This window comes from Chiloscyllium punctatum, chromosome 38 (genome assembly GCF_047496795.1).
Source record: "Chiloscyllium punctatum isolate Juve2018m chromosome 38, sChiPun1.3, whole genome shotgun sequence".
NCBI lineage: Eukaryota > Metazoa > Chordata > Chondrichthyes > Orectolobiformes > Hemiscylliidae > Chiloscyllium > Chiloscyllium punctatum.
Genome location: NC_092776.1, coordinates 62,111,550 through 62,124,964, shown reverse-complemented (window position 1 = coordinate 62,124,964; position 13,415 = coordinate 62,111,550). Strand labels below are relative to the sequence as shown.

Genomic DNA, 13,415 nt, shown 5'->3' with positions numbered 1-13,415 from the left:
TGAAACTTGAAAGGGTTCAGAAAAGATTTACAAGGACGTTGTCAGGGTTGGAGGGTTTGAGCTACAGGGAGAGGCTGAACAGGCTGGGGCTGTTTTCCCTGGAGCGTCGGAGGCTGAGGGGTGACCTTATAGAGGTTTATAAAATCATGAGGGACATGGATAGGGTAAATAGACAAAGTCTTTTCCCTGGGGTGGGGGGAGTCCAGAACTAGAGGGACATAGGTTTAGGGTGAGAGGGGAAAGATATAAAAGAGACCTAAGGGGCAACTTTTTCACCCAGAGGGTGGTACGTGTATGGAATGAGCTGCCAGAGGATGTGGTGGAGGCTGGTACAATGACAACATTTAAGAGGCATTTGGATGGGTATATGATAAGGAAGGGTTTGGGGGGGATATGGGGCAGGGTGCTGGCAGGTGGGACGAGATTGGGTTGGGATATCTGGGTCAGCACGGATGGGGTTGGGCCGAAGGGTCTGTTTCCATGTTGGACGTCTTTCCGAATGAAACTGAAAATAAACAATTGTCCCTATGTGTGAATGTCAGAAACTAATACCCAGCAAGCAACAGGAAACAGCTTTACCGAGTGTGACAGATTCCTGGGATGAGCAACCATGAACCAGGGGAGTGTGGGGTGCGGTTTTCCGGAGTTTGGGAGAATGTGCACTGAAGTGTTCCAAATCCTTGGTGAGGTTTGACCGGGTGAGTGTGAGGAGGCTGACAACGGCACAGAGCGTGGAAAGTCAGGCTCAGCGGGGAGGCCATTTTGGCGGTAGGCCGAGGTGGAATGTCTTCCCTTCCATGCACACGTGCAGATGCGCACACACTCGCTCACACTCATATACACACACTCACGCTCACGCTCCCATATACAAACAGTAACTCTCTTTGACGTGCTCGCACACCCTGTCTCGGACACACTCTCTCACACTCACAATCACACACACTCTCACAGTCATTCACGCTCTGTCACACATGGACACAAACACTCACTCCCATTCTCTCACACACAGTTACTCTCTGACACACAACACTCACAAGCACTCCCACTGCGACACACACACTCCGACACACACACACACACACAGTCTCTCACACACACACAGTCTCTCACACACTCCGACACACACACACACACACACACACACTCCGACACATATCCCCCACTCCGATACACAGTCTCTCACACACACATCCCCCACTCCCACACACACACACACACACACACTCCGACACACACAGTCTCTCACACACACACACACACACAGTCTCTCACACACTCCGACACACACACTCCGACACACATCCCCCACTCCCACACACACACACACACAAACACTCCGACACACACAGTCTCTCACACACACACACACACACACACAGTCTCTCACACACACACAGTCTCTCACACACTCCGACACACACACACACACACACTCCGACACATATCCCCCACTCCGATACACAGTCTCCCACACACACATCCCCCACTCCCACACACACACACACTCCGACACACACAGTCTCTCACACACACACACACACACAGTCTCTCACACACTCCGACACACACACTCCGACACATATCCCCCACTCCGACACACACACATACACAGTCTCTCACACACACATCCCCCACTCCGACACACACACACAAACACTCCGACACACACAGTCTCTCACACACACACACACACACACACTCCAACACACACAGTCTCTCACACACACACACAGTCTCTCACACACACACAGTCTCTCACACACACACAGTCTCTCACACACTCCGACACACACACACACACACACTCCGACACATATCCCCCACTCCTACACACACACATACACAGTCTCTCACACACACATCCCCCACTCCGACACACACACACAAACACTCCGACACACACACACACACACACATACTCCAACACACACACACATACACACAGTCTCTCACACACACGCACACAAACACTCCGACACACACAGCCTCTCTCACACACACACACGTATGACTTTATCGATATCTGGGATCGAGGGATTGTTGGGCACCAGGGTGATAGAGGGAGAGCGGAGTTGAGGTCGAAGGGCAGCCCTGATAGTGCAGTAGATTAGCCGGGTGGAGGGGGTAGGGTGGGGAGCCAGGGTGAGGCGGAATGTGGGAGCGGTATTTGTCACGATCATGCTGCTTGGACTCTAACCAGGCCCAACCGCAAACCCCCAACTGGGGAGCTGCCAGCTGAGAGGGGCCGAATGGCCTCCTGCTGCTGCTGCTGCTGCCACCGCCCCGGGGGTGGGGGGTGGGAATTGGTGTGGGGCCAAGACAGCCATTCCCTATCCACACCCTGCCCCCTCCCCCAAACGCCCAACTGAGCCCAATCGCCGTGGAAACGGCCACCCTAGGGCCTAGTCTGAACCCACTAAATGCCAAGTGGGAGGGGTCAGAGGTCAGAAGGTTCAAACCATGAGAGGTTCGTGCTATCCCGTGTTTCCAGACCCCCTTGTTTCGTTTATGGTTCAAACTCCTCCCAGCACCTCCCGACAATTCGCAGACCCCCAACCCCAGCTGCCCCCGGGCTCTGTCAGAACAGCAACCTCCCTCTAACATCTCCTCCATTACCTCAGGATCTGTCTCCCTCCGCCCAGCAAATCTCTCTGTTATCGACGAGGTCAGACTACTCAAAACATCCTTGAGCAGGAAGCCCAGACCGAAACTTTGCAATTTGTTTCAGTGAGTCTGCAGTGAACATTGCCCTGAGTAAGTTATCCAGGTTGACCACCCCCTGACCTGCACACCCCTAAACACTATGGGACAATTGAGCACGGCCAATCCACCCTAACCTACACATCCCTGAATACTGTGGGACAATTGAGCACGGCCAATCCACCCTAACCTACACATCCCTAAACACTATGGGACAATTGAGCACGGCCAATCCACCCTAACCTACACATCCCTGAACACTGTGGGACAATTGAGCACGGCCAATCCACCCTAACCTACACATCCCTGAACACTGTGGGACAATTTAGCACGGCCAATCCACGCTAACCTACACATCCCTGAACACCATGGGACAATTTAGCACAGCCAATCCACCCTAACCTACACATCCCTAAACACTATGGGACAATTGAGCACGGCCAATCCACCCTAACCTACACATCCCTGAACACTGTGGGACAATTTAGCACGGCCAATCCACCCTAACCTACACATCCCTGAACACTGTGGGGACAATTTAGCACGGCCAATCCACCCTAACCTACACATCCCTGAACACTGTGGGACAATTTAGCACTGCCAATCCACCCTAACCTACACATCCCTGAACACTGTGGGACAATTTAGCACGGCCAATCCACCCTAACCTACACATCCCTGAACACTGTGGGACAATTTAGCACGGCCAATCCACCCTAACCTACACATCCCTGAACACTATGGGACAATTTAGCACTGCCAATCCACCCTAACCTACACATCCCTGAACACTGTGGGACAATTTAGCACGGCCAATCCACCCTCACCTACACATCCCTGAACACTGTGGGGACAATTTAGCACGGCCAATCCACCCTAACCTACACATCCCTGAACACTGTGGGACAATTTAGCACGGCCAATCCACCCTAACCTACACATCCCTGAACACTATGGGACAATTTAGCACGGCCAATCCACCCTAACCTACACATCCCTGAACACTACGGGACAATTTAGCACGGCCAATCCACCCTAACCTACACATCCCTGAACACTACGGGACAATTTAGCACGGCCAATCCACCCTAACCTACACATCCCTGAACACTACGGGACAATTTAGCACGGCCAATCCACCCTAACCTACACATCCCTGAACACTACGGGACAATTTAGCACGGCCAATCCACCCTAACCTACACATCCCTGAACACTGTGGGACAATTTAGCACGGCCAATCCACCCTAACCTACACATCCCTGAACACTGTGGGACAATTTAGCACGGCCAATCCACCCTAACCTACACATCCCTGAACACTGAGGGACAATTTAGCACGGCCAATCCACCCTAACCTACACATCCCTGAACACTATGGGACAATTTAGCACGGCCAATCCACCCTAACCTACACATCCCTGAACACTACGGGACAATTTAGCACGGCCAATCCACCCTAACCTACACATCCCTGAACACTAGGGGACAATTTAGCACGGCCAATCCACCCTAACCTACACATCCCTGAACACTATGGGACAATTTAGCACGGCCAATCCACCCTAACCTACACATCCCTGAACACTAGGGGACAATTTAGCACGGCCAATCCACCCTAACCTACACATCCCTGAACACTGTGGGACAATTTAGCACGGCCAATCCACCCTAACCTACACATTTTTGGACTGTGGGAGGAAACCCACACAGTCACGGGGAGAATGTACAAACTCTCACACGGACAGTCGCCCCCGAGGCTGGGATTGAACCCGGGTCCCTGGCACCGTGAGGCAGCAGTGCTAACCACTGGGCCAACCTTGAGCACAGAGCAACCCGGTCATGGTGTACGTTGGAGGCTGGGATAGATTTCTAATTGCGAAGGGAATCAAGGATGTATTTGGGGGGGGAGAGGGGGGTGGCAGGTGGAGTTGGAGAAACACCATCGTCTCATTAGTGGGTGTAGCAGACGATAGATGGGCTGAACAGCCTCCTGGTCCTGGAGGACATGGTTACCATGACGACCGGAGAAAGAAGGAGCTGGGGCTGCTGGGTACCAGCCCCGGGTCACATGACAAAGCAGGCTCGCCTTGTGGAAACAGGCCCTTCGGCCCGGCAAATCCAAACCTACTCATGGGGTCCTGTCATGGGATGGGGACCAGTTGCCATTGACTGGTGCTGGGGAAAAGGATCAACATCCTTGTAATTGCCCAGATAGCGAGGGCACTCACCATCGCTGGACCCCCCCACCCCCCCACTCTCCACATCCTGGGGGTTACCATTAACCCGAAACTCAGTTGGACTCTCCACATAAACCCAGTGGTTACAAGAGCAGGGTCAGAGGCCGGGAATCCTGCAGAGAGTAACTCCCCTCCTGACTCTCCCGCCGAAGCCCGACCCCCCATCTACAAGGCACGGGTCAGGAGGGTGAGGGAATACCCCCCCCTTGCCCCTGGATGGGGGCAGCTCCAACAACACTCGAGAAGCTCGACCCCATCCAGGGACAAAGCAGCCCCCCCCCGCCCTCCGCTGGATTGGCCCCACACCCACAAACACCCCCTCCCCCCCCCCCCCCCCATCCCCCCACCCTCCCTCAGTAGCAGCAGGGTGGACCATCTACAAGGGGCACTGCAGAAACTCACCAAAGACCCTCAGGCAGCACCTTCCCCCAAACCCACGGCCCCCACTCCCATCCAGAAGGACAAGGGGGGCAGCAGGTACATGGGAACACCACCCCCCCCCACCCTCCCTGCAAGTTCCCCTCCGAGACACTCCCCATCCCGACTCGGAAACATATCGCCGTTCCCTTCGTGGTCAGAATCCCGGAATTCCCTCCCTCAGGGGCATTGTGGGTCTACCCACAGCACATGGGCTGCAGTGGGTCAAGATGGCCGCTCACTACCCCCCCCCCCCCCCCCCCCAACGTTCTGAAGGAGGGAGGGGCAACTAGGGACGGGGTGAGAAATACTGGGGCAGGTGGAGGAAAATCTCTTACTGACCCTCCCACAGTGCAGCCCTCCCTCAGCACTGACCCTCCCACAGTGCGGCCCTCCCTCAGCACTGACCCTCCGACAGTGCGGCCCTCCCTCAGCACTGACCCTCCGACAGTGCGGCCCTCCCTCAGCACTGACCCTCCGACAGTGCGGCCCTACCTCAGCACTGACCCTCCCACAGTGCGGCCCTCCCTCAGCACTGACCCTCCCACAGTGCGGCCCTCCCTCAGCACTGACCCTCCCACAGTGCGGCACTCCCTCAGCACTGACCCTCCCACAGTGCGGCACTCCCTCAGCACTGACCCTCCGACAGTGCGGCCCTCCCTCAGCACTGACCCTCCGACAGTGCGGCCCTCCCTCAGCACTGACCCTCCGACAGTGCGGCCCTCCCTCAGCACTGACCCTCCGACAGTGCGGCCCTCCCTCAGCACTGACCCTCCGACAGTGCGGCCCTCCCTCAGCACTGACCCTCCGACAGTGCGGCCCTCCCTCAGCACTGACCCTCCGACAGTGCGGCCCTCCCTCAGCACTGACCCTCCGACAGTGCGGCCCTCCCTCAGCACTGACCCTCCGACAGTGCGGCCCTCCCTCAGCACTGACCCTCCGACAGTGCGGCCCTCCCTCAGCACTGACCCTCCGACAGTGCGGCCCTCCCTCAGCACTGACCCTCCCACAGTGCGGCTCTCCCTCAGTACTGACCCTCCGACAGTGCGGCCCTCCCTCAGCACTGACCCTCCGACAGTGCGGCCCTCCCTCAGCACTGACCCTCCGACAGTGCGGCCCTCCCTCAGCACTGACCCTCCGACAGTGCGACCCTCCCTCAGCACTGACCCTCCCACAGTGCGGCCCTCCCTCAGCACTGACCCTCCGACCGTGCGGCCCTCCCTCAGCCCTGACCCTCCGACAGTGCGGCCCTCCCTCAGCACTGACCCTCCGACAGTGCGACCCTCCCTCAGCACTGACCCTCCCACAGTGCGGCCCTCCCTCAGCACTGACCCTCCGACCGTGCGGCCCTCCCTCAGCACTGACCCTCCGACAGTGCGGCCCTCCCTCAGTACTGACCCTCCGACAGTGCGGCCCTCCCTGGGTCAGTCCTGTTCCCTGTAAGTGTGTGTTGCTGTGGGAGTTGTCCCTATTCTCTGAGTGTTTGCTGTTAGTATTGGACGGAGTGTGGGATGCTGATAGATCTCAGTCCCCATCTTTCTGTCCCTCTCCCCCCTTTGGGAATCTCTGCGTGTTGCTGCTATGAACATCTCCCTTGACAGTGTTGTTTTTTACTGTGATCTCTCGACTCTGTCTCTGACATAAACAGCTCCTGCCTCATACTCAGGTGATTCTCAACGCCTGTTCCCAAAAAATAAACAAAAATAAACTGCAGTCAGAGAGGACACACTCTGAGAGACACAGAGAGGAGCTCACACAGGTACACTCACAGAGACACGCACCGAGAGAGAGAGAGAGAGAGCATCTCACACAGGGACACTCCCAGAGACACAGAGAGAGAGAGAGCATCTCACACAGGGACACTCCCAGAGACACAGAGAGAGAGAGAGAGAGAGAGAGCATCTCACACAGGGACACTCCCAGAGACACAGAGAGAGAGAGAGAGAGAGCATCTCACACAGGGACACTCCCAGAGACACCGAGAGAGAGAGAGAGAGAGAGCATCTCACACAGGGACACTCCCAGAGACACGCACCGAGAGAGAGAGAGAGAGCATCTCACACAGGGACACTCCCAGAGACACGCACCGAGAGAGAGAGAGAGAGAGAGAGAGCATCTCACACAGGGACACTCCCAGAGACACGCACCGAGAGAGAGAGAGAGAGAGCATCTCGGACAGGTACACTCCCACACACAGAGAGAGCATCTCAGACAGGTAGACTCCCACATACAGAGAGAGAGAGAGAGAGAGCATCTCGGACAGGGACACTCCCAGAGACACGCACCGAGAGAGAGAGAGAGAGAGAGAGAGCATCTCGGACAGGTACACTCCCACACACAGAGAGAGCATCTCAGACAGGTAGACTCCCACACACAGAGAGAGAGAGAGAGAGAGAGAGAGAGCATCTCGGACAGGTACACTCCCACACAGAGAGAGAGAGAGAGAGAGCATCTCGGACAGGTACACTCCTACACACAGAGAGAGAGAGCATCTCGGACAGGTACACTCCCACACAGAGAGAGAGAGAGAGCATCTCGGACAGGTACACTCCTACACACAGAGAGAGAGAGCATCTCGGACAGGTACACTCCCACACAGAGAGAGAGAGAGAGAGAGCATCTCGGACAGGTACACTCCCACACAGAGAGAGAGAGAGAGAGAGAGCATCTCAGACAGGGACACTCCCAGAGACACAGAGAGAGAGAGAGAGAGAGAGAGAGCATCTCAGACAGGTACACTCTCACACAGAGAGAGAGAGCATCTCGGACAGGTACACTCCCACACAGAGAGAGAGAGAGAGAGCATCTCGGCCAGGTACACTCCCACACACACAGAGAGAGAGAGAGAGAGAGAGCATCTCGGACAGGTACACTCCCACACAGAGAGAGAGAGAGAGAGAGAGAGAGAGAGCATCTCGGACAGGTACACTCCCACACAGAGAGAGAGAGAGAGAGAGCATCTCACACAGGTACACTCCCACACAGAGAGAGAGAGAGAGAGAGAGAGAGAGCATCTAGCAGAGGTACACTCCGAGACACACAGAGAGAGCATCTCACACAGGGACACTCCCAGAGAGAGAGAGAGAGAGAGAGCATTTCACACAGGGACACTCCCAGAGACATACTCAGTGTCCTTGCTGCTAAAGCACAGAGGCTGCTGCTCCCCTTTCGAATGCAGATCGACTACAAGAGGCATCGCGATTGCTTATCATGTCGTCTGAGGGGCCGGTGAAGCAAGCCGATGGCCAGGTGAGTTCACAGTGAGGAGCTTTCGTCTTTGGGAAAGGAGAGATACGACACATTACGAAGGATTGATGGGAACTGTGGATTGTATTAGTTAGAAAAACAAGAACAAATCTACCTTAAAACCAACAACCTGGAGGCTCAGTGCTGAGGGAGGGCCGCACTGTCGGAGGGTCAGTGCTGAGGGAGGGCCGCACTGTCGGAGGGTCAGTGCTGAGGGAGGGCCGCACTGTCGGAGGGTCAGTGCTGAGGGAGGGCCGCACTGTCGGAGGGTCAGTGCTGAGGGAGGGCCGCACTGTCGGAGGGTCAGTGCTGAGGGAGGTCCGCACTGTCGGAGGGTCAGTGCTGAGGGAGAGCCGCACTGTCGGAGGGTCAGTGCTGAGGGAGGGCCGCACTGTCGGAGGGTCAGTGCTGAGAGAGGGCCACACTGTCGGAGGGTCAGTGCTAGGGGAGGGCCGCACTGTCGGACGGTCAGTACTGAGAGAGGGCCGCACTGTCGGAGGGTCAGTGCTGAGGGAGGGCCGCACTGTCGGAGGGTCAGTACTGAGGGAGGGCCGCACTGTGGGAGGGTCAGTGCTGAGGGAGGGCCGCACTATCGGAGGGTCAGTGCTGAGGGAGGGCCGCACTGTGGGAGGGTCAGTGCTAGGGGAGGGCCGCACTGTGGGAGGGTCAGTGCTGAGGGTGGGCCGCACTGTGGAGGGTCAGTGCTGAGGGAGGGCCGCACTGTCGGAGGGTCAGTGCTGAGGGAGGGCCGCACTGTGGGAGGGTCAGTGCTGAGGGAGGGCCGCACTGTGGGAGGATCAGTGCTGAGGGAGAGCGCACTGTCGGAGGGTCAGTGCTGAGGGAGGGCCGCACTGTGGGAGGGTCAGTGCTGAGGGAGGGCCGCACTGTCGGAGGGTCAGTGCTGAGGGAGGGCCGCACTGTGGGAGGGTCAGTGCTGAGAGTGGGCCGCACTGTGGGAGGGTCAGTGCTGAGGGAGGGCGCACTGTCGGAGGGTCAGTGCTGAGAGAGGGCCGCACTGTGGGAGGGTCAGTGCTGAGGGAGGGCCGCACTGTGGGAGGGTCAGGGTTGAGGGAGGGCCGCACTGTGGGAGGGTCAGGGTTGAGGGAGGGCCGCACTGTGGGAGGGTCAGTGCTGAGAGAGGGCCGCAGTGTGGGAGGGTCAGTGCTGAGGGAGGGCCGCACTGTCGGAGGGTCAGTGCTGAGGGAGGGCGCACTGTCGGAGGGTCAGTGCTGAGAGAGGGCCGCACTGTGGGAGGGTCAGTGCTGAGGGAGGGCCGCACTGTGGGAGGGTCAGTGCTGAGGGAGGGCGCACTGTCGGAGGGTCAGTGCTGAGGGAGGGCCGCACTGTGGGAGGGTCAGTGCTGAGGGAGGGCCGCACTGTCGGAGGGTCAGTACTGAGGGAGGGCCGCACTGTCGGAGGGTCAGTGCTGAGGGAGGGCCGCACTGTGGAGGGTCAGTGCTGAGGGAGGGCCGCACTGTCGGAGGGTCAGTGCTGAGGGAGTGGGTGGGATTTTTGTGAGGAAACTACGGAGAATGAAGGTTTTGGAAATCAGATGTTGATTTGCTGGTGTTGGACGTGGAGGGTGGGGGGGTGGGAACAAGTTGAGCTTCAGACAAAAGTCGGATTGTGTTCAATGGGATTATAACGAGGTCCTTGATTTCGGAACGCAACTCCTTCGTAACCCTCCCTGATCGTTTAATCATTTTTGTACAATGTCAGAGTGTCAGAGCGAGGAGGGGGGAGTGTGTGAGTATTTACAGGGTGTTCCCCACCCCCCCCCGGTGCAGGGTGAGGGGGATGTGCGTCTGTGTTTATATAAACTGGGACGTTGGGGGCAATTAATCTAATCCTTTCCCGTGAGTTGTGTGGATTTGGTCTCAGTCGCTCCACCCTCATCAACTCGACACCCTGGAGCAGTTATATTTTTAGAAGGGATTTGATGAGATTAGAACTCCCTGCAACACAACAGGTCCACAGTGATTCTCGGAAGGGTAATCCCCCCCTAACCTACACATCCCTGAACACTATGGGACAATTTAGCACGGCCAATCCACCCTAACCTACACATCCCTGAACACTGTGGGACAATTTAGCACGGCCAATCCACCCGAACCTACACATCCCTGAACACTGTGGGACAATTTAGCACGGCCAATCCACCCTAACCTACACATCCCTGAACACTATGGGACAATATAGCACGGCCAATCCACCCTAACCTGCACATCCCTGAACACTATGGGACAATTTAGCACGGCCAATCCACCCTAACCTGCACATCCCTGAACACTATGGGACAATTTAGCACGGTCAATCCACCCTAACCTACACATCCCTGAACACTATGGGACAATTTAGCACGGCCAATCCACCCTAACCTACACATCCCTGAACACTGTGGGACAATTTAGCACGGCCAATCCACCCTAACGTACACATCCCTGAACACTGTGGGACAATTTAGCACGGCCAATCCACCCTAACCTACACATCCCTGAACACTGTGGGACAATTTAGCACGGCCAATCCACCCTAACCTACACATCCCTGAACACTATGGGACAATTTAGCACGGCCAATCCACCCGAACCTACACATCCCTGAACACTATGGGACAATTTAGCACGGCCAATCCACCCTAACCTACACATCCCTGAACACTGTGGGACAATTTAGCACGGCCAATCCACCCTAAACAACACATCCCTGAACACTGTGGGACAATTTAGCACGGCCAATCCACCCTAACCTACACATCCCTGAACACTATGGGACAATTTAGCACGGCCAATCCACCCGAACCTACACATCCCTGAACACTATGGGACAATTTAACACGGCCAATCCACCCTAACCTACACATCCCTGAACACTGTGGGACAATTTAGCACGGCCAATCCACCCAAATCTGCACATTGCTGGACACTGTGGGACAATTTAGCACGGCCAATCCACCCTAACCTACACATCCCTGAACACTGTGGGACAATTTAACACGGCCAATCCACCCTAACCTACACATCCCTGAACACTGTGGGACAATTTAACACGGCCAATCCACCCTAACCTACACATCCCTGAACACTGTGGGACAATTTAGCACGGCCAATCCACCCAAATCTGCACATTGCTGGACACTGTGGGACAATTTAGCACGGCCAATCCACCCTAACCTACACATCCCTGAACACTGTGGGACAATTTAGCACGGCCAATCCACCCAAATCTGCACATTGCTGGACACTGTGGGACAATTTAGCACGGCCCATCCATCCTAACCTACACATCCCTGAACACTGTGGGACAATTTAGCACGGCCAATCCCCCCTAACCGACACATCCCTGAACACTGTGGGACAATTTAGCACGGTCAATCCCCCCTAACCTACACATCCCTGAACACTATGAGACAATTTAGCACGGCCATTCCACCCTCACCTGCACATCCCTGAACACTATGGGACAATTTAGCACGGCCAATCCACACAAATCTGCACATCGCTGGACACTGTGGGACAATTTAGCACGGCCAATCCACCCTAACCTACACATCCCTGAACACTATGGGACAATTTAGCACGGCCAATCCTCCCTGACCGACACATCCCTGAACACTGTGGGACAATTTAGCACGGCCAATCCACCCTAACCTACACATCCCTGAACACTGTGGGACAATTTAGCACGGCCAATCCACCCTAACCTACACATCCCTGAACACTATGGGACAATTTAGCACGGCAAATCCACCCTAACCTACACATCCCTGAACACTGTGGGACAATTTAGCAAGGACAATCCACCCCAACCTACACATCCCTGAACACTATGGGACAATTTAGCACGGCCAATCCACCCTAACCTACACATCCCTGAACACTATGGGACAATTTAGCACGGCCAATCCTCCCTGACCGACACATCCCTGACACTGTGGGGCAATTTAGCACGGCCAATCCACCCTGACCTACACATCCCTGAACACTATGGGACAATTTAGCACGGCAAATCCACCCTAACCTTCACATCCCTGAACACTATGGGACAATTTAGCACGGCAAATCCACCCTAACCTACACATCCCTGAACACTGTGGGACAATTTAGCACGGCCAATCCACCCTAACCTACACATCCCTGAACACTGTGGGACAATTTAGCACGGCCAATCCACCCTGACCTACACATCCCTGAATACTATGGGACAATTTAGCACGGCAAATCCACCCTAACCTTCACATCCCTGAACACTATGGGACAATTTAGCACGGCAAATCCACCCTAACCTACACATCCCTGAACACTGTGGGACAATTTAGCACGGACAATCCACCCTAACCTACACATCCCTGAACACTATGGGACAATTTAGCACGGCCAATCCACCCTTATCTACACATCCCTGAACACTATGGGACAATTTAGCACGGCCAATCCTCCCTGACCTACACCTCCCTGAACACTATGGGACAATTTAGCACCGCCAATCCACCCTAACCTACACACCCCTGAACACTGTGGGACAATTTAGCACGGCCAATCCACCCTAATCTGCACATCCCTGAACACTATGGGACAATTTAGCACGGCCAATCCACCCTAACCTACACATCCCTGAACACTATGGGGACAATTTAGCACGGCCAATCCACCCTAACCTACACATCACTGAACACTGTGGGACAATTTAGCACGGCCAATCCACCCTACCCTACACATCCCCTGAACACTGTGGGACAATTTAGCACGGCCAATCCACCCTACCCTACACATCCCCTGAACACTGTGGGACAATTTAGCACGGCCAATCCAC

The 13,415-nt window shown here is 55.6% G+C and overlaps 1 protein-coding gene across 1 annotated transcript in view; it reads left to right on the top strand.

Annotated features, from left to right (window-relative positions):
* LOC140463279 (uncharacterized) overlaps positions 1-13,415 on the top strand; it is a 41,559-nt gene that overhangs the window by 5,865 nt on the left and 22,279 nt on the right. The window contains exon 2 of the mRNA XM_072557036.1: positions 7,101-8,606. Within this exon, the coding sequence (XP_072413137.1) occupies positions 7,101-8,375 (1,275 nt within the window). The 3' untranslated portion in view covers positions 8,376-8,606. The remainder of the gene's footprint in view (positions 1-7,100; positions 8,607-13,415) is intronic.